Source organism: Grus americana, chromosome 4 (assembly GCF_028858705.1).
Source record: "Grus americana isolate bGruAme1 chromosome 4, bGruAme1.mat, whole genome shotgun sequence".
Lineage (NCBI taxonomy): Eukaryota > Metazoa > Chordata > Aves > Gruiformes > Gruidae > Grus > Grus americana.
The window spans coordinates 57,499,003-57,522,211 of NC_072855.1; the positions used below are offsets into that span (position 1 = coordinate 57,499,003).

Genomic DNA, 23,209 nt, shown 5'->3' on the forward strand with positions numbered 1-23,209 from the left:
AACTGAAGCAGCTAATAAAAATGTTCTGATGTGCAGCTTCAATTGTCATCTGTGATGCAAAACTAATAGCAACTGCAAGCTTAAGATGTTTCAAGCTTTTCTGTTCAAGTCAACTTTTATGATTATCTTCAATCACTGTAAAGATATCGACATACAAAGAAATTAAATAGCTAAATTGTATTACATATTATTTATAGATCCAAAGGTCATAAAAAACATTAGGGTATTAATGTGACTGACATCATTACAAAGGCCACAGTTATTACTCAGCCAGCCACGTGAATTTAGAGACTATTCCACAATTTGTAAGAAAAATTGGAAGCTTATTTGCCGAGGACTATTAGTATGTCCTCGGCTACAGTATTTTTCAAAAAAAAAAAAAAATAAAAAAAAAATTACCACATTCTTATAGCCTTCCTCCGGTTCTCATGGCACAGAAATACTACGTAGTTAACTTGCTTAGCAGCAAGTGTGTGCTGTGTCTGTTTAAATTGAAACTTGTATTTGGGAACCGCATAACTGTTGAGGATTCTGGTACTGTATTATTGAGAAATTCCGATTCACTGTGTCGTGACTGCTAGGGAGATTTTTGTGATGCCACTGAAATTTTCTAGGGACAAACCATTTGACACAGCTTGCCACTATAGGCCTATTAACCAATGCTACATGGCGGTAACCACTGCAAGCAAGAAAGGTGTAACACTTTTTTTAGAGTGGACTTTATCTCTTACCTATCAGAATATTAACGGCCAGAATGCAATTTTTGACGCTGCAGTTAAAAACTGCAGTTAGGGCCATTTGATATCAAGGCAAAATTCGTACTTAAGCAAGAGACTGGCCGCTGGTTCACCTTTTTTCAAGGCTCACATCATATAACACAGGTACAGCTGGAGAAAGGTCATCCTGGTATCCATCACTTAAAGCCATCAGTTCCAGTAGCTACATCTACCATTGAGTGCTGGACTTGACAGATGTATCCACAGAAAAGATTGCAAGCATCCTCTGCCTACAGCTGCAGAAAGGTGGCTTAACTTCACGCGTGAGAGTGGAACTCAATGCTGTATCTCCACAACTCTTACTCCTGCAGCTGCTGGCCTGACCGCAACAGAGAAGTCCAGCTCTCCTCATCAGCTGCTGTGACAGGACGGTAGAACTTGCGCGCAGCATACAAAGAAATCGTATTACACTCCGTGTGAACGGAATTAGGTTCTTGGAAGACTCCCTGACAAATGGCTCGTGTGCAGAGTTTTGGTGAACCATGGCAAGGCTATTTGGAGTTCTGATTTGTTGCGGTGAACATATCAATGGACAGTGGTTAGGTGAAATAAGAAAGAAGAGTCTAACGACCTAATTTGTACTCATCCCGAGTAGTCACTCGTTTTCTGCAGAATCGAAAGCACAGTCATCAGCTGGCAACTTTTTGGAACAATGTGGAAGGAGTACATTGTTACGAATAAAGAAATCTATAAACCCAGCAACCTTTTGAGATGGACAGCTGACCGACCGTATCTCTTTGAAGAGCGCAGAGGATTCTCCCCACTCCCTGAGAATAAGCAAGAAGTTTGAGGCAGATGGATCAACTGAAAACTGATGTCTCCCAAGCCAATCACCTCTGCCAGGACTAAAAATAAGGATAAAGTATATAGAACTGAGAAAAGGTGTATTAAAATCACAGTACAAAGAGGCTTTTGAAATTCCAGTTGTTTTGAATTTTCTGTATATTTAAAAAGAAAAAAAACAAACCTGAAATAGTTTCAATGCTTCACCACGAAACCTGAAATTTATTGCAAAAGTTTTGCCAGTATGTGTTTAAGACATTACTTTGGTCAAATGCCAAAAATAAAAGGTGGTCTGGGAAGACATATGTTGAGAAAAAAGAAATGCTGTAGAGTGGGAAACTTCGATAGGATCACCAAGCCAAATCCTCAGGGTAAGGTCAGGAACCAACATAGCCGCTCCTTGAGCTTAGACATTTATACTTTGCTACAACTGTGAAAAAGAGGAGACCTCACCAGCTACTGGAAATACCACAGCTGTTGCAGAAACGCTTAATACTGCCATAGGCTGTGCTTAATCACAGATGAAAAACTCTCAGTCTTTGCTCGTTTCTTCTAATTATTCCAGTTATGTTTGTTCAACAGCAACTGAGCTGCCTTAGTATCTGAGGCTGAAAAACTTGCATTTGGATGGGATTAATTTTACATATCGTATGCTGTATTTACACTAAAAAATAACAACAGAATAAAGACTACTAGATACATCTGAACTGACACAAAAAGTCCAGCCAACACCCACCCCTTCTTTTGGTAGACTTGCACATCAAATCAGTTAAATGGGAGAAAACAAGCAAGCAATTCTTGTATGATTTTTTTAGCAACGCTAACAGAGAAGAAATAAACTGGAAAAGCAGACATCCCACAGGACATCCTAATGAGAAAACTTTATGCATCAATTGTATTTCATTTCTTCTGCTAGAAATTGATTTATGTCACTTAGTTTTAAAGACTATATAAAATACCTCCAAAATCAAACTGGTGCTCCCCTAGCTCTGTAGATGGCTTGGAATCTCTCCCAGAAACAAGGTCTGTTCCAAACCTTGGTCACAGCCAAATCACTGAAATGTCACGCTCACAGCTTGCACTTCCAATCACTGGCAGCTCCTGTAAGATATTGGTCCTGATACCTCACGCACAGATGAGAATTATTCTCTGAGACTCGCGCCCTCCAATGATGTGCACGGAATTGGAGGCAGAGACAAGAGGACGAAAACCTCCAGGGTAACCTTCCCGCGCAGGTAAGCCTCCTGCTGCCGACGCACAAAGCCATGGGGTTTTCTCATTTTTTAAACAGACAACACATACATAATATACCTGAAAATATACAGTACCTTTTGAAAAGTTATTGCTGATACTGAATACTTGCCCTAAGTACCCACATCAGTGTTTCTGTTTGGTTTTGCAACTGCTTAATGCTTCTCAAAAATGAACAGGTGGAAGAAGAGCCAGATGTCATGGCTGCTTAATGCAACGAATACAAAGGAGCCCTCAAGCATAGCCTTGCCTGGTTGCTGCGCGGAACAAAGAATGAAAGCTCAATGCTTTGCCCTACACAAAGGTGCTCTTTCCAAACTGCACAGGAAATTCACCCCATGCAATTACACTTGAGTTTCATGATAGGGAAGGAAGAACGGAGGAAGGAAGAGGGAAATCTGCGCTACACTGCTCCTTACTGCACATTTACCTACACAGCCCCAGTCTCTAACTGGAGACCCAGCAGAAAATGAAACATAAAGCACTGTCAAAGACAAAGCAACACAGCAGGACAATAAAATACCTTTTTCCAACTTCTCACAACAGTATTTTTCATGTTCTTCCATACCAGGCCTATTTCTCCAAACTCAAACCCTTCACAGCATTTCTCTGTTCTACCTGGAATTCTCTTTGCCTTTAGTAATACAGGGACAGAAAGGGGGGTGAGGGGGAATCAGAGCTTTCTAACAGCAATCTGAAATTCTTTGCATAACAGGATAACAGCTTGTCTTATGGTATATTGGGACGCATTTTTATGGGTGCAAAAATCAGACGCGTGGTGATAAAGACATTTTCTAAGCTAGAAGGAATTCTAACAGGCTAAAAAATAATTGAAAATCTCTACCTGTAGTCCTAAGCTTTGCCAGTTTTTTGTCTTCATCATTCAGAGGTAAGTAAAACCTTCAAGAGCTAGGAAAATTTTAAATGAAATGACAGGTGAAATTTCAAAGATCTACATTTCAGTTTTGAGCCAGCGATGATATTTTACAGTTACAGGAGAGCAATCTCCAATTTAGACACATCCTTTTCTGCAAGAGAAGAATCTGTCTACATATCTGGAGGGTGAAACAAGGATGTTAGGCAAAATGGGATTTAATACAAGACACATGGTTACCTGGAGCAGCCGCAACCCCCCACAGCTCCTAAAAGTCTTGTAAATGCATCAGGTGCTCTGCAGAATGACATCATGGAAAGATGTTGAGGAAATTTCCCCCATCCCCTCTTTTATGGAGCAATACTATATAGACATCTTCATATTCTGACACTGTACTCTGAAGACAGTGCAGCTTTACGGCCACACATGCAACAACTTCCAGGATGATTTACTTGGATGTTGAGCTTGATCTGTACCCCAGCTTGGGAGAAAGAATAGGAAAAATTTTCTCAGTTTGCTTCAGTTTTTCAATGGAAAACAGTAAATAACTTCTACCCATTCAACCAGCTTATAAGATTATTTTTCCCTTGCAGTGCACTATAGGGATTGTGTATGTGGCTTTTTCACTGCATTCACAAGCTGCTGGGCTGTTGTGTTGGGGTTTTTTTTTCTTGTGTTGTCACTGGTTTTTTTCCAAGTTCTAACGTTATTTCTGAAGTGACTGTCATACAAAAACCCTGCAACAAATGCCTGTGTTCTCATTCTCTAATGTTTGTGCACTCTTTTGTTCTCTTTTATTTAAGAAGATGTGATAACCTATTTTAATTTTAAACTGAAGTCGGAAGAGATACAACTCTGAATTTCGTCACACTGTTATACAAAGCTCTTAATGAGGAAAAAAAAGGAACTGTACCAGTGTACGCTTTTTATGGTATTCATGGTGCCTTGCATAATAGCCAATTAATCATGGTCTTATAAACCTCTTAATAACTGTGTTACTCATTAGCAGAAAGTTCGGCTTATTTTCTTGACTTTTGATACCCTATCTTCCCAGGAACTTAGATTTCTCATGGTAATTCCTTTTACTGTTGTTGTTGTTGTTATTTCTTAAGGTATGTTTAAAATTAGCATGAACACAGACAATGAAAACTTATGTCTTGGAGAAAACAGCCACAAGCTTTTGTGAGATTGCAATGTTATGTTTTGGCCTGTCGAGCAGGGACCTTTTTTAGGTTATACGTGGCAGATATACCTCACTATCCTCACAGAATATCCTATAAAATCCTATAAAGATTAAAGCAATAAGATTTCTACAGGAGTTAAATAGGACTCTAGAGAAATAACTGGAAACACTAATAGCCTTTTCATAGAGCTCCACAGGACTGTATAAGTACTTTTAAAGTGCGTTGCACTTGCTGTTACATATTTCCCATTCAAAGCAGGAGGATATGGCTGTAACTGAAAAGGTTGAAACAGCCAGCCAAGTGACGACTTTCAAGAACCAAAGCCAAATTTTACTCCCAGCCATTTTCAAGCAGGAAGAAGTGTTCAATCAGTGCTAAGCACTACTGAAGGCACACATTTGCCTGTGCACGCACGGATGGCTGCACATACACACAGAAATGCATTCAGACTAAAGTTTGCCCATAATAACGCCACTATTAGGCTCAGCAATTTCAATAACATGGCTTCCAAGAACCTTTATTGTCTTCAGATCCCACAACAAACGTCTTCAAGAAAACAGCTGGACCAGGACAAAGGACTGGGCCTTCAGGCTCTAAAGAAAATTATATTCTCAAACTGTCCCCATGGAGCCTTCAAAACATGCATGAGTCCATCACTAATACATTCACTCATTTTCTCGACTTACAGGTTAGGTCAAGAAGTTAAATCTATGAGGCTTTTGTGCTTTGCACAACATAAACTTTACCTTGTGCGTTAAGGTCATTAACTGGAATGAGGAACACCAGAGATATTTAATTTCCACGGAAGTCGTGACCTAAGAGCCTAAGGGCTGGTTTGTTGTTACTGTGGGTCTTTTGTCTGCTAAATCCCGATCTTTGTATATAGAGCTCATAGCTGGATGATGACCAAAAAAAGGTTTTTAGCAAGCTTTTCAGTCCATCTATTCCTCCACACACTTGTGCACTCACCTACGCAGATTAAGCATTGTAAGTGAAATGGGAACGTGTGCTCTGAAACCTGATAATGGTTTCACAGTACATCCAAGCAGGTGTCTTGATTCTGATGATCGGTTCCTCACCAGCTGACTTTCAAATAGTCGTAATAGTAAAGACAGGCATTGGGTGATGTTTCATTGGTAACATTTCTCAGTAAACTCTGCAACTACAGAAGACACCCAGAGAAAAGCATTGAAACGGGCTGCATCAAGAGAGGTGTGACCAGCAGGTCGAGGGAGGTGATCCTGCCCCTCTACTCCGCTCTGGTGAGACCCCACCTGGAGTACTGCGTCCAGCTCTGGGGGCCCCAGTGCAGGAGAGACATGGAGCTGCTGGAGTGAGTCCAGAGGAGGGCCACAAAGCTGATCAGAGGGCTGGAGCACCTCTCCTATGAGGACAGGCTGAGAGAGTTGGGGTTGTTCAGCCTGGAGAAGAGAAGGCTCCGGGGAGATCTAATTGCAGCCTTTCAATATATAAAGGAGGATTAGAAGAAAGATGGAGATTTTTTTTTTTTCACCAAGGCCTATAGTGACAGGACAAGGCGCAATGATTTTAAACTAAAAGAGGATAGGTTTAGATTTGATACAAGAAAGAATTTTTTTACGATGAGGTTGGTGAAACACTGGAGCAGGTTACCAAGAGAAGTTGTAGATGCTCCATCCCTGGAAGTGTTCAAGGCCAGGCTGGATGGGGCTTTGAGCTCCCTGATCTAGTGAAAGATGTCTCTTCCCATGCGAGGGGGGTGACTAGATGATCTGTAAAGGTCCTTTCCAACACAAACCATTCTGATTTTCCATGACTCTATGAAATTGTCCTCTACCTGGAGGTGTTCAAGGTATGCAATTTATATCTACCAACAGAAATATTTATAAAATTCACTGAAAAATGAGGTATCTTTTATCTGAAATACACAGGCAAATCAGTACAGGAGGGCCCTCCACGCTATACTATCAAGTGCTTATTATACTTTAACAGTCACTATGGTGTGCATATGCATTGTCTCTGAAATGCGTCCACTAACACATTTTGTCACTTGGTTTCTAATACACGTGACAGTAGGTATATACATCTTTCCTTGAATGGGACACTGCAATCAGCTTGCCTGACTACGTGAAAGAAATACATTATTAACAGACTTTAGAATGATGCATTATTTCATATATTAATTTTTTTCAGGTAGTAAGTCCTAAAGATATGAATGAAACTGATAGAAAAACAAATTACATACATTATCAGAAAATTACTCCGTGACCGACAACGCAGCCAACTGCTAGGACTTCTGTAATAGCGTTTTACTTTGCTCAAAATGCATTGAACAAAGCAGTCAAGAGAAACACGACACAGTTAAAAGAAAGGACTTAGAGGTCCCATATGGCAACTATACAGCTTTCTAATGTGGAAAATTGAGATGCAGTATCCTGATAAAGAGGTTTTTTAAAATTAGAGTAAAAAATACTTTTGTATACAAGAATGCAGAAGCTCAACACAAAATATGGATAATGTCAAACAATCAGTGCATTGTATTTATGCATTATAAACACCCAGGTTCTTTTTAAAAACTTATCAAAGTTTTGTTTGGGGTTTTTTTGGCTGGCTTTTTTTTTTTTAAAGGAAAGTCGTACATATTGTAGGCATCTGAGAAACAGAAAAAAAAAAGGTCTTTTTGACAGTAATAGAGCAAAACCAAAATACAGCAACATGATTTTAGAGTAATATAAGCTATCATAAACATATGATGAGTTACCGGATAGCCATTTCGCCCTGGTAGACCCTGGTTGAATGAGATGAAATGGTATGACACACATTAACAACACAGTCATGACATATGACATAACAAACATGCAGAGTACATTACTAGCAAATTATAATTTGCATATTAATTGTTGATACGTGATGATATTACAAACCAACATATACGAAATACATACTACACAATGTAGAAATGAAGCTTTGGCAATGGAAATTATATGTTTTAACTTAAACATTCTAATTAAAAGGCTACTGGCTACTTTGGATTCTCAGTGAAATTCCTTTTGTTAGGAAGAGAATTATCCATGTAAACCAAAGGGCAATATGTGATTAAAAGAAAAAAAGGTTTAGTGCCTAGGCACTAAAGTATTAGATACATAAGCTACCACTAGAACATAGGTGCCAAACAAGAAATTTGAGAATGGTATAACAGATCATAAGGAAAAAAAAAAAAAAAAAAAAAAAAAGGAAAGCCCCAGTCTTTGACTGTTATCACATATGACACTCAGTAGTCATGTAGAAGGAAAACAGAGCACTGCAGTAGCCTTGGAAAATATAACATACACCTACTTCCATGCAGCGCTATGGGGGATATACAAATATTTGCTATTTTAAATGAAAACAATTACCACAGTCTCCCAGGTGAAAACAATAACTGAGTTCACAACAGTTGCCCCTAGCCAGACTGTAAGTGTCTATGAAAATAAAAAGTGAATTAGGAACAGAAATTACATTTTTAAATGCCTTGTAGCAACTTAAACCCACACTGCCTGTCAGCAAGATGAAGTCTTGTAAATTTTGTATAAGTCAGATATTTCTTAAAATTATTCAGTCTTGGGAGCAACTTCAGGTTGGTGTTAATATTGCCATGATCTAGACTGGGTTTTTTTGTTGTTTGGGTTTTTGTTTTTTTTTTTTTTTTTAAATGGACCTATCTGAAAACAGTAGGGAGCTGAAGTCAAAGACATTCATAACGAGGCACACAGTGAACTTTCGCCACGTTGTCTTGCTACAGGAAAATCACTTGTATCATGATTTACGGTTGTTCTTTGTGCTTCATGGGAAGACTGCAAAAGAAATTGGGGAAGCCGGTGTTTCTTTCAAATAAACATCACCATTATGCATTAAGCCTGGCTTTTCACTGATGGCTTGTTAAATGAATTTGCCACTATGAACGGCCGAGCACACGGTCCAAATCTTTCAAGTATGGAATAGGTAGTATGTAGTATCACTGCTCAGTATATACAGTTGACAGTAAAATCATTATGTCACAGCAGAAATTCAACATATTATTTCACTATTCTCAAATATGCATGTAGCATAGAATAGACAGATTATCTGGTCCTGAAAACATTGTGGAAATACTATGGTCTATCAAAGAAAAAAATAAATATTTAGAAGTCTGCAAACACTGTAAAAGAAATACTGTTTTAATGGTCACACTTTTACACCATATGGTGCACATGAATGGCATGACAAATACAAATGTTTGAGATGTATGTGTTTAGTCCCGTTCTTCAAGGCAGACTTCTGATCTACCCTGGGAATATACTACAAAGCAAACAAAAACCCAACAAATCAAAACTGAAAACAACCCCAAAAAACCCAGAACAGAGAAACTGTTTTCTTACAAACGGGATTAGCGCAAGATTCAATCACTTTACTAAACCGAATAGTATTATTTAACATTCATTTTACACAAGCACTTAGTGTCTTCAGTAACAATTACACTGCAACGAGCTGGACAGGCTGCATAATTCCAAAGAGCAAGGAGCCCGTACCCCAACAGTCTGTGATAACTGCAGAAGAAGTTACTACCCAGCAAAAGGCAGAGTGACCGAGCTTTGACTTAACGCAGCATACTCACACATTTTTACACCGCAGTAAAATATCTCTTATCAAGTCATAAGCAAAATGAACGTAACATACTTACATGGAATTGTGGTCCAAACTGCTATCTGGAGCGCTGAATATAAAGCTTTATTGTTTTAGAGACTTTTTTCTTAAGGAACCTTCTGATTAAATTATTCAGCTCCAAGATAATCAGTGAGTGTTTACACTGTATAAGTATAAATATCAAAATTCCCTCTTGATGACACACGATCATTTTATCACGGTGATAACAGGATCTAACAGATTTCTCCCTGATTCTGGAAGAACCAACAATGTATCACTGTACTTACAGGAGGTCCTGTGGGGCGGGGGAGAGGGAAAGAGGGTAAAAAAAGAGAAAAAAAGAATACGTAAGCTTATGAAGTTATTGAAGAAAGATACATACGTATGAAGCCAAGCGCAAGGCCTCGGGTCTGTAAGTGAGCACCACTGCTAAAACACTGTACACGTTTTCTCGTTCAGGTACTTTTTAGCTTTGGTTGTGGTTTGCAACTTGTAAATATGACTAACGCCTAAATGCATGCGCTTACCTTACCGATTCTTCAATTACAGCCATGCAATCTTATGCAAGTTGTTTCTCCATCCATTTCCATGCAATCTCATGCCAGTCCAAAAAAATACCAGCCATGGACTAGAATTCATTTTGTCACACTCCACATAAAGCACTCCACAATATAGCCACATCAGCAGTTTCAGTTAGCCACGCAGTTGGCATTTGATCACAGCTTGGCTGCAAAATTGCACAAAATACCCTTGGCATTTAACCTTGGCATCTCCTCAAGACATACATGCACCGGCATCTTCCAGCCTTCCAGCTTTGCCTGTGAGGGGAGGTTTCAGTGGCCACCTGACAGTGCTGAACTTTCTTTTCATCACCTTCCTTTCTCAAGGCACACGTATAAAATGCTCCCTATTAAAATGTCGCACTTCGTGAAGTGATATTTGCACATTTTTTCAATTATTGAGACTCAAAGACTTTTGTACAGCAGTTCTTGGAAACATTATCAAAGGGCCACAAATCAAATCTACTATTTCAGTCTTATTAAGTTGAGCAGCTGCAGCTCCCAAATCAATGGCATTTCATTAAGCTTTTATGCCTCTCTCTAATTTCTGAATAAAGTGAAGTGCAAAAGGAGTATAAACCAGCAGCAGCTGTATTTTGAGATTGCTTTCAATATTGACAGCCCTTTGGTTTTAACAATGCAATTTTATTGTCCAGTAACTAAGGTAATTTCTTTATCCTGGTAAACATTCTAAAACAGCATTTAAGGTGCAGGTCTGTTTTTAAATGAGAGAGATCAATTTCCTTTATTAATAGTTTAATATGTGTTTATTTGAGATGTAAAATGAATCGACAGGCATCCTGCAAAGTAATTGCCAGGACCATTTGTAAGACAATCTTCAACCATAGAATTTCCTTCTGTACCACAGCATTTTTCTCTGAAGTAAATGCTAATCCAACACCGAATGGAAACGCCAAGGACATTTATATTAACCTGTGGCAGGGCTTGGCTTCAGTTTTGCGATGCAGGAAAACACAGAAATAGTTTTTCAGAGCCAGATAAATGATCATTTACAGAGATAAGAAAGGCTACATGAGATTTACAGAGATCAAGTTGATTGGAAGATTCTCCTAACTGGCAGATTAGACAAGACAGCCAAGGAGATTAGAAACGCTCGTCTTCTGCGTCGCCTCCAGAAAGTTCACCTTTATGAAAGACTGAATCCCGCCAATGTCAGCAGGAAGAGGTGCTCAGCGTCTCACAACACGGTCTCAAATGGAAATCTCGAGCTCCACACCAACAGTGGGATTCTCTCAACAGCAACCTCACTGGTACAGGGTAACGAACCGCCAAATGTTTTCCTTATTTCCGTAAGAACTTAATTGTTATTCGTTTCTAGTAAACGACAATTTCTTTCATAGAGTAGTCTACTCATCACGTTATTTCCCTCAGTACCAACATCCTTAACATGAGGAATTTTATTTCCTTCTTTATTTCTTTATAAAATTGTTTGTCTCAAACCAAGGGGGCCTGATGCAACACTGACTCCTAGTACTCCAGCTACTGACTTACGTGGAGTTATTCTAACTTGCACAAGTATGACAAGACACCAAAAGGGTTTGGTGTGATACCAATGGCACCATGTCAAGCGTTACGAAGTGTGCCTACAAATTAATGATACCCAAGACTAGAAAACTATCTGGAAGGCCACCAGGTGTATGCCAAGGTTCACAAATTTTTTCCAGAGAAGTTTCAGAGCTCTCTTTCAGAGCACACAAGCAATAAAAATAAAAATGAAGGCATGCTGAGTACGCTTCTTCACAAAAACACGGACATCAAATAACAATAGATCTTATGAAATCAAAAACTTACCAGTCTCTCCTCTTCTGCCCCGCTTACCTCTTTTCCCTGGAGGACCTAAAAAGAAGATGGTGGGTTGTAACTTTTTTTCTTGAAATTATATGTAGAATATCATTTGTGTTTGGATGTAAGGGCATTAAACAGATAGATTACATGAGGTCCAGAGACTTTGGCTGAGCAGGGGTAAAAGATAACCAGAATAAGATTTAGGAATTTGAAGATAAAATTGACAGCTACATTACGCACTATAGGCTCTCAGAAAAAAGGCTGGGAGAAATGTTAAAGGTCATCCAGTTCATCTGGTTTTCTCAAGGAAAAAGTTAACCACATTTAATTATTACTGCAAGTTCCACAGGCATTTTTTCCACAGTATTTCACTGTTCTGACAAGAAGAACATTTTTCTTTATGTCCAACTTGCTGTACTGGAGTTCATCATTTCTTGTGCTTTCCACCATAAGCCCCAGGAAGAAATTGTTCCTTTTCTTCTCTCAAAAAAAGTCTTTTTTATTCCTCAGAATTACTGCACCATTCCTTCAATCTCCTTAAACCAAACTTATCACAGGACATTCAATTTCATTGGGTTATTCCTGTATTAAGCCCAAAGATTAATATTTATTTATAAGAGCAAATCCTCTAGAAAACGCATCCAGCCTCTATCCGGAAACATGCAAGAGATGAAGAAACCACCACGTGGCTGGCCATCCCCCAAACGCTAACAACGGTATATGTGTTGTCAGACACTTTGCTTCCAGTTCCTATCTGCTAGCCATATCACAACAGCTTAGTCTCTGCATGCTTTTTGCTAAGGAATCCTTCACTACTCATTGTCCATTCTCCACAAATACCTACATACTGTAGTCAGTGTCTGCTGACACCTCTAAAGAAAAAATAAAATCTGTTTTCGTCCCTCATTTCTGCACTCCAACCTTCAACATCCTTTCTAGACTGCAGACATCAGTCCAACATTCTTCTCCTTTTCTTGGTAACCTTCACATATTGTTCCCGAGGATGCAAGGAAAGTACACTTGGACTTCTCCTAGTGCAGCTAGGAGGAGAAGCAGCAGCTGCGCTGAAGGGAGAACCACAGGTGGGACTCTCAAAGCTGCTGAAGAAAGGCAAGCGCACGGGTGGGATTTCCAAAAGCAGCAAAGCGTGCAGGAGCACAAGTACCTCTACTGTGGTGGTATCTCACCGTTCGTAACAGATATTAGGTGCACAGGTGGTTTTGTGCAAATAGTTAAGCAACTGTCTGCTACGTTAAACAGCTACAAGATTTTACAAGTCATCCGAACTAACATCCTATAGCTTTTAAATGCCAAATCTTACTTTGCATTATATATTTGTGGCAATCTGGCTTCAAAGAATAAGATGCTGAAAAGAAACATTAGTGATACAATTTCAATATATATGTGCAATAGCATTTGTTTGCCAGGGAAATAAAGGAATATTGATTATTAAATTAAAAAAAAAAAAAAAAAGAGCAGCAGCTCTTGCTCAGAAGGTAGAGAGGTTTATTCCTATCAGAACATTATAAATCTCACTAAAATCCTTCTTTCTTGTTCTGTTTTAATAATTACAGCAGTGGCATAATGCAACACAAGTTTAAGACACCAATATCATACAAAGCAAGAATGGTATAGGCTATTCATTATCAACAGCATACTTAAAAGACAAGAATATTCTGTTATTATATGCTGAAAAATAGCGAGTGTCACTTCATTGTCGAGGATCTTGCAACTTCCTCCTGAAACACTCCAGCCTCTGCAAGAGATATCCTCGGAAAAGTCTTACATAGGAATGTTGCAACACATAATAAGCTTCTAAACACACATACTACTTTTTTTTTTTTTTTTTCTTTTCCCCTACTATTATTATTAGTGTCCTTGTGCATGTATATAGCTGTTCAGGAGCCCTCGGTGGAGATTTCCTGGGCTATCCCCAAGCTCACAACACAGCCGTGCAGCAATTTGGGCTGATCCCAAACACGGACGTGCAGGGGAAATTTGTAAGGGTCTTCAGCAGGTAACGACCTGTCTTTCAGCATATAACAACAAAATATTCTCATCCTGTTTGCAGATTATTTTATTAAACTTTAACTGCACTGTAGGTGCGCACATGCACACACACAAAAACAAATCTACAACCAAGCTTCCTTTTGAGAAAACAACAGAACTTTGAAACTAAAAAACTCTGGCTGCAGACCAGCAAAAGGCATTAAAGCCACTAACAGAAAACCCTGAAGGTAACTTCAAGCTATGAATTTTTAGGAAGAAATGAATTTTGCCCAGCAAACCGTATTTCCATAGAGCATTAAATTGCCAGTTTAGTAGCTGTGTCCAGTGACGGTGAAGAAGAGTCCCCAGTTCAGGTCTTTCCTCTGACAGCAAGCACTGATCGCTTCTAAGCCGTTATTCTGAGATTACCAGGTTCAGATGTAAGTGTCAATCACCGGAAAAATGCTTATTATGATTATTCTGTTTCCAAAGTAAGCACACCACTGAAGGTAGGAAAATTACTCTGGACTTACTCCAGAGTTAATGAAGCCATACCACCGTCCCTGACCTTTGGCTCATCAGGCCAGCAGTGTTTAAGGGCCACGGAGTGATGCGAATCACTTCTCCCTCTCATTAAAAGCTTTATTTTGATTTCTGCACCACTCAGGCCTCTGTCAAAGCGGTGCCATTTGCAAAGCTCTTAGAAATCGTGAGATGACAGGTGGATCTCGCAAACTTCTACTGGGTTTTGGGGACCATTTGAGGAAATGTTTTCTATATATTTATCTATTCATTGATTTTTTTACCAGCGCTAAACAATTCATTTTAAGCAGCTAATCACAGACGGTTCCAGGTCACAGAAACGCTGACACTGACATTTAAGGTCATCACTAGATGACCCCCTACTTCAGAAAGTACACAAGCTTTCATGTTTTCCTGACCGGGCTGCTTTCTCTAAATCTTAACCACTAACATCATCTGTTGCTCCAAGAGTTTCCAGTTATCAAAACCCTGGGCATTTTGCTATAAATATTAATTTTCCATCTGTCTATAGCTTTGGAACTTTGCACTAATTGGCGGATTTGGTGGAGACTCATTGCAGCAGAAGAAGCAGTGAGTAAAGTTATCCTAAGCACAATGCCAGCTTAGAAGTACTCCACGGATTTTTACAGCTTGCACAAGATACACAATATATGACACAACTATTCCGAACTTTCTTGCCCCGGGGTAAAAATCTCTCTAGAATAGTATCCGAAATGTCCATGCCGAATCAAATTTAATCCAGAGTATTTAAAAAGTAGTTTGTTTTGAACATCTTTTTATATTAAAAATATAAAACTTAGAAAGAAAAACCAAAGTTTGAATCTAAGTGGAGTGAGCTGGCTTAATAAAGATTAGCGATACTGAGCAATAAGCAAAAGCTAGTTTTTATAGTAGCCAAGTTTGCCAATACATTGTTTTCCTAAGTTCACTCACAGGTAGGGAGTCAGAGTAAAATGCCAGAAGATCAGCTGGTTTTAATTTTTAACTTAGTTTAGCTTCAAAATATTTGAAATTATTTTATTCTTCTAAAAACATTCATGAATCTAATTTTTATGAACAGAAAGTTTAGAAAGAAATTTTTTTTTTTCATTCAAATGTCAAAAAAACCCTAATGCCACTGCTATTCCACATGTACTGAGGGAATTTTGAAAATTAAAGAAATGGGGGGGGGGGGGAGTGTTATAGTTCAAAAAAACAGAGTCAATTTATCTTCTCAAGGACTACATATCAAAAAGTTTTGCCCTTCTTATGTATCGTAAATAACTGGCAAACAAACAAAAACCCCACAAACATACAGAAAAAATCCTCACATCCCACACATAACCAACTTCAGCCAGATAACAGCTTTAGACTTTAACACTTGATATTTTAATGGAAATATAAGCAATAAAAAGTAACAAGTCAATAATAAGGCTGTAACAAAGAATTCCTCCCCCTCCCTCAAATTCTTCCAATTAAACTCCAAAATTCTTCTCAATGTAGTACCGTTGTAGAGACCATGTAGGAACAAGAATGTAACTTAGGTTTTCCAAGATATTTCCAAAAATATTGAGCACAACTTTGGTGACGTTCACCTCCTAGCAATGGGTATTCTAATCTTTGCAGGCAGAAATCTCAGATTATAGTGACGCAAACCAGAAATAATTCACACCGACAGACAATGGTCAGATCATTGCTGCGGTCCTGAAGAGGTTACCTCAATGTGTCTTATTTCTTTTTAATAATTTAATAACTTGTCCTCTATGTGCAGTGCTAGAGGTCTGCGGCGGATCTACTACTTTTAGCCTGCTATATGGGAGACAGTTTTTACTAGGGGAAAGCAGATTACAGTTGCATGTACTCCCCTATGTGCCTTGCCATATATCAAAAAGGGTCACAGAAATCAGCCGCACACCTTAAGGGGTGGGAGCCAACATGCCATCTTCACACTGCAGAAGGACTCAGCTAGGCACTTAAGCTCTAACAGACAAGAGAATCTATCTTAATCCGATAGTCAAGAACACTATAAATCTTAATTTTAGATCTCTGTATATTTTTTAAATCAGATAAAACGGATAGAAAATATACACTCTTAAAATTTACTTATTGCATTTTTCCAGTGCTTGGGCTTGAATTGTGAGTTAAACGATGGCATCATGAATTTACTAAAGACACAAAAATGTAAAGATGGTGTATATTTGTTCACACATTAGACAGCAAAAGCAGGATTTTCTTCAGTTTGGTTCTCCATCTACTTTCTAAAAAGGAATATTCCAAAAGCATCAACAAATTGTCTTTACTCAAAGGGAAAAAGGAACTGGCCTATGGAGAAAAAAAAAATCAAAGAAAAAACAAGAATAGCGTTTTCCTTCCCCAAGATGCATTTTTAGCTATAGAAGAAATAATTTACACTGTAATAATGGATATTTATGAGGCACTGGAAAAACTGGGCTCAGGTTTGTAATTGATATGAACCAGCGATGATGACTAAGTTACATTGCTTCACACCAGCTAAGAACTTTGAAAACAGAGGGACAGACAACGTGCAGTTTGCCTACATCAAGCTTTGGCTCTGTAACTTCCTCTTAATCTTCTAAAGACTAATCCTATGGTGTTAAGGAGCTAGATTCAATAATTAAGTGGCCCAAACTGGGAGAGGAAGCTATGCCATAAGAGTCAGGACTTTCAAAAAAAAATCCACATAGTCATCTTCAGAACTAAGGTTGGTACTAGCACACTGTTACATGGGCACCACCTGTATTTTTTTCATTTATTGATATATTTACAGCAAACAATTTCTAATTTTCAAAGCAGCAGAAAAAAAAGAAAAAAGAAAAAAGAAAAAAGAAAAAAGAAAAAAGAAAAAAGAAAAAAGAAAAAAGAAAAAAGAAAAAAGAAAAAAGAAAAAAGAAAAAAGAAAAAAGAAAAAAGAAAAAAAAGAAAAAAAAGAAAAAAAAGAAAAAAAGATGAAAGAAAAAAACATTGGGGGGATGAATGAGACCTAGAGCTCCTCCACCATGCTTTGCCATTTGGTCATCAACTGATCTAGAAAGTGAAGTTTGTCCTGATTTTGGGAAGTACAGTGGCATTATCAAGTAAAAGGGAAAGGATTTACCCGTCTTGGGTTATACCGAACTCTGACAGGTACTCACTGTCCCTGTAAAAGCTCCAACACCAAACCGGTGCACCAACCTAAGGATAACAGAAGAGTTCAGAATCCTGTTCCCTGTTTTACTGATGCACAGGACCTTCCTCACATGTCACCTGACACACACACACACACGTAGCTACTGCTAAAGGTAATGAGTATTCCATGTATACGTGAAAAGAAGAATATTTTCCTGGCCATTTCGAAGGACATAATTTCACCTGTAGTTTACAGCAACATAAGATTTTGCCCATCAAGTCAGAAAAATGAATTGGCCCATTTACATCCTGAGCAATTTTGCTGAAGTTAGTAGAATTACTTAAATATCATCAGGCATAAAACTGCTAAGCTTGCTGAAACCATGGGATTAAAATACCTAGAAGACAGCTGAACCAAACGAACCAAGCCACCCAAACTATCCTTTCTGATTCGACTGTTACACTGGCAAAATAACTGCTGTGGGCTGCATCTCAAGCTCCATCGCCCTCATTTGTCAATGGATGCAACTCTCTCCTTTCTGCTTCTGGAGTGCAACCCAGCTGCCATCAGTTAATCCCATTCCATATTCTCCCTGCCAAACTCAGAAAGGGCTCGCAGAACCGTGCTGAACAGAGCCAACCGCTCGCTGCTCACAGGGAGAGGACCTCTTCCCCAGCAAACGGGCACCTCGGTGTTTTGCAGCCGTAGTAGGAGCGCCAAGCGACGGTGCAGGCCAGCGACGCGGGCAGCAGCGGAGCAGAGCAGCAGCCGCTGAGCCTAACACCTCTTCCTGCGGAATACGCATGCCGCGAGCAGCATGGCGACTCCAGCTCATGCTGCGTGATTCACTGCCCCATCCTGCTAGCCTCCTCCTGCCGCAACGGTCACCGACCTCAGCAAGCAGTACTGAAACATCCCAACAGGCTGGGCTTTCACCCGATGGATGTCCGGGCAATGCGAGATTCGACAGACGCATCCACGGTCCTTTCTCATAGCACTGCCATCAAATGCGTCCCAAGCAGGGAAGAATGGGAACATTGCTATCTCCGAAGCTGAGCACGTTCTTACAAACACTGCATGGATCTCTTCCAGCCTACTTCTTCAGCCTTTTTGCTCTCCCCTCTTTTCTCAGCTTTTTTAGCTCACATAACACTCAGACTCTTCTTTCCTCCCACACTGAATAATCATCCCACCTGGCGTGTCAGTCTTCTGCTTTGTAGCTCAGTCTGTCTGGGACAGCCTGCCTGAACTTCCTACCTCATAAAATTATCTACCTCATTTCAAGCCTCAACTGGATAAATAACATTCATTGTTTCACACACAGTACCTCATCTTTTTGGCTCACCATGAAATATCATTGCGTTGCAGGGCTTGGATACATCAGAGGCTATTATGCAACTTGGCTGAGGAAATATCAAAATCGGTCTAACTGATCCACAGCAAAGAAATCTGACCTCCCTAAGTCAGATGATTTGTATCACTTCTGTGCATGCTAAATGCCATCTGATTAGAGGCATCTAGCCTAGCATCATTTCACTAGTTCCAGACACTAGTGGGGGTGCTCAAAGAATCCCGTGATCATCACTTGTAAGATGGCCAGAACTGTGCATACACATATATACTTTCTCTTTTTCTTCTGTGGCAAACATGCTTGAAGCATGAAAGGTAACATCCCTTCCAAAAATTCTAACATCATTCAGTATTATCTTTCTGAACTAATTCTATAACTGTATCAGTGTCTACTCCTTTTTTCCCCTCGACCTTGTAAAATTGTTGGCCTAAGAAACCATGTGCGACAATAAGCCTCGCTGTTGTAACACATACTTCAAGAAGTATTTGTTTCTTCTTGTCAGTGGTAAGTTTACTGTCTCATAAAACCCCAGATGTCTCCTACTACATTGTTGTGAGACCGAGAAACTTACATTCCTTACGCACCTTCTCGATACCGTTGTGCTAAATAGCACACGCATTTTTAAGATCTTCTCTTGCCTGTCTCCTTTGTAAGGTGAACATACCCTGTTTTTTCAATCTTTCCATCTGAATTTTCTCCATATCATAAATCATAATAATTCTTGCCTTTTCCTAAGCTTTCTCTGATTCTGCAGTGAGTCTTTTTGCATTATAAGGCCGAAACATCTCATGCTTTGTCCACAGTCCCGCGCTCTTTACCCCCGCATGACTCCTGCAGTAGGAGCACTAAGGCACGTCCAGCAGAGCGGCTCTATCTACACCAGGCGCCAGCGGCTGGCCAGGAACAGCCTCACACAGCCTTTCTGGCAGAGCCTGGCCAGAAGCATCTCTCCGCCCTTGGGTTTTCAAGCACCTTCCCAAGAGCAGGTCCTCTTTCCAAGAACTGTCTGTACTAAAAACTTACTTTCATCTTTCCCCCTAACAATACACAGGCTCAAAATGAAATCAAAGGCAAAAATTTCTTAAGCAAGACAACGTCTTCAACTGTAAAGTAGAAGATAAGCCTCAACAAGCAAGATTTACTTCAAATTCAATTCTTGGCTATGGGTGACCACTGGACACCCTTTCTTGTTTTCCATCTAACCTGCAAGTCCAAAGATACTTCCCTTCTGTAACAGCTACAGTACAGGGTTCACAGCAGCCCTGGGGTTTCAGCACTCCCTAAACACCATATAACTTCCACTTCTCTCCTTCCCACCTGCACTCCTCACAGATTTTGTTTTCTGGCACAAATATACTTTACCCATTTGGTCCTAATTCAGATGCAGGCACTGGTAGTGTTTGAAGTTGGACTTTCCTTGCCCAGCCCAGAGATAGTTCGGTGGGTTGAAGCTGCCTGAAAGCTTTGGGAATGCTGCTGGTGCTGCTCCCTAGGGCTGGATGCTTGAGTGCTTAAGGGATATTCCCGTCTTTTAATGGCTCTGCTGGCTCCCAGCTCCCGGCCCAAACTGAGCACTGGGCTCATGAAACATTACATGAAACATAGGTTACACATATCTTCTCTTAATGCCACGATATAACATGGGTTATCTACTTTCTACAAATACGACACATGACTTCATTAACAGAGGTAATAGGTGTGAGAGCAAGCTGTTCTGTCTACAGATCCTCCCTCCCACTAGTTTCCATTTTTTTCTGTTTGTTTCTTTATTGTTGTTTTCATGTTCTATATGAGTGACCAGTGTTGTAGCAAAAATGGCACCACTGATTTACCTAACAGACCCACAGCTTATTTTGCGTTATTCTTCATCCTTATGTATGCTAACCCTTTTGGCCATGTCCTTTGCCACAGCCGTAGTTCTAAGAGTGCCTTCACCGATCAATTGATACATATATGAGTTTTATGTTAATCTTTACCAAATGACAGGAGTCTTGTGATGCACTGCAGTCCCAAAGTTTAATCATACTGACATTTGCTCTCTTTCTTTTCTGTTCAGTAGGATGAGGACTGGGATAGGAAACACTGCTGCGTATGTGACCTCATTTTAGGAACACTTAGCAATGCAGAACAAATAGGTTCTTGAACTTTGCCTTTTTCACAGGTTGCTGCATCACCAAAGTGCTGTGGCAAAACATGTGTAACTGATGATATTTAAAATGCTGTCAGAGGTGAAGGTTCACATTTGTAAGGCAACCAACGAAATGATTCACCTCAGATCACAGCTTTTGTGTCCAGCTACAAGCTAGAATTACGATCTATCTTGCTAAAGCAGTCTGAAATAGATCCCAGTAGCCTGGGCTGGAACAGTTCACTGATTCTTACAGACTACATTTTAGTGATGAGGCCACTAAACTATTTTAATGAACATATAAGACTCCAAGCGCACATGGTCATCTTTGCAAACACAGAAATAGCTGCTATCACCTGGCTGACAAATATTGCTGAGGGACAGCTGAAGTATGTAGGGATAGCTATTCTATACTAGCAAGGCATGAAAGTCTTCTCATCATTTCAACTTGCCATTCCATTGTATTATTATCATGCCATATCAATAGTTGGCCTTATGATGCAAAAAGCATATGTCATATTGAGAAATACTATTTAAGCTTTATTTAACTTTTTCAGATACTAACGTAGATGAAATAAGAAATAACGTAACAGAATTTAATTCTTCTTTGTCCTCAATAGAATTTAAATTACTTTTAGAAACAGATTTAGACACTTTTTGAGGACATGCAACCATACGAGTTAAACAAGTACACAGTACAACTGTAGTTGTATAAAAGCAAAAGCTTCAGAATTAAAAGTCCTTAAAACGTAGTCCTGCATCCACCTTTAGGAAGTCATGTTATATCTCAGTGTCAAAGGTCTGCCATCCGGCAAATGGCAAACAAGAACAACAGAGCAACAGTGGAAAGCACATCATCTTTCTCAAATGCAGTGCTTTGGACAGGCTAACTCTCAAGTAGAGAGTCTATCACAAGTCAACCTTTCTTTAGTATCTACACAATGACACAACCTATAGGTCAGGACGGAGCAGAACTGCAGCATTTCAGGTAGTGCTGTTAAGAAATAGGGACATTTCCGTGTCAGTCAATGCCCTTCCCCACCCCAGTAAATGGCAGGTACCCTTCCATGCAGCAAGCAGCGTGCAGACATCCATCCTGGCTGTGGCTATCACGTCACTTGTGTTGAGTTACGCCCAGTTTGAGAATTTTTGCAATAAGCACATGGTCTTGCATGCCCGTGGGAGACTTTGGTCATTACTTTCTCTGAAGGTTCACTCTGCCCTGAGGGAAACCCATGACCTCAAAGCTTCCTCAAGCAACAAAAGGTGTCCAACTCTTCTCTCCTGAGGAAAAGAGGACTGTTGTCCCATGTTGCAGTGGGATGAACACAGGCTTAGATGCATGGGCCACACCAGGGCTGAAACCTCCGCAGCATGTTAGAATCAAAACGACCTTTTATATTTCCTCCCAAGTCCTACATCCATTTATTCCTTCTGCTATAACTTCCTGCCAAGTTCCTCATGTTCTTCTCCCTTTGTGTTTCATCAATCTGATTTTTTTGTGGTTTTCTTTTTAAAATGCATCTTTTTTTTTTTTCCTTGCTGGCCATATGGCTGGCCCTCAGCTGCCAAGCCCAGTACAACGGCAACTAGGTGCAATAGCTGGAGAAAAGTCCTATGCAAGCACCCACGTGCTGATTAGACACCCCCCTCAGTACACTTGGGAGATGTAATAACACAGGCTGCGGGTTTTGCTTTGGAGCAGTTGGGATAGCTCACCTCAATGCAAACATGGGCTGGGTTAAGCATATGCAAGTGATGGTTTTTCCAAGGCTTATCACTTTGTGAAATTAGAGTGTCATCTTTTCCCCCCACATGGCAATAGCAGAAGGTCATATAAACCTGATAAAAATGCCAGCCAAGGTTAAATCTCAATCTTTCACTCCAAATTACAGCTACATGAGGTTTTATTAACAAAGAACATGCAAAGCCAGAATATATTTCCTTTAACTTTCATTCTTAAACAGCTGGCCCAACACCAACAGACTGCGGTTAATTTTTGGCAAAAACATAGGCCACTGAAAACCGAGTCTCACAATGCTAATAACAATACGTCACCTACTCACAATCCCTATCACGGTCACTCATGTCATTTTCACTGGCAGTAATGAAAGTCAAAGTACCTAAGGATCAATGATTCAGATTACTCTGACTGCTCATCACAGGTTGGGAGTTTTGCTACAATTTTCAATGCGTATTGATTGAGATTAATACAAG

At 39.7% G+C, this 23,209-nt stretch overlaps 1 protein-coding gene across 1 annotated transcript in view; it reads right to left on the bottom strand.

Moving 5' to 3' along the window:
• The window catches only part of COL25A1 (collagen type XXV alpha 1 chain), a 314,927-nt gene that overhangs the window by 135,000 nt on the left and 156,718 nt on the right, over positions 1 to 23,209 (bottom strand). The window contains exons 3-4 of the mRNA XM_054824657.1: positions 11,882 to 11,926; positions 9,797 to 9,804 (exon numbers count right to left, since the gene is read on the bottom strand). Coding sequence (XP_054680632.1) covers positions 9,797 to 9,804; positions 11,882 to 11,926 — 53 coding nt within the window. The remainder of the gene's footprint in view (positions 1 to 9,796; positions 9,805 to 11,881; positions 11,927 to 23,209) is intronic.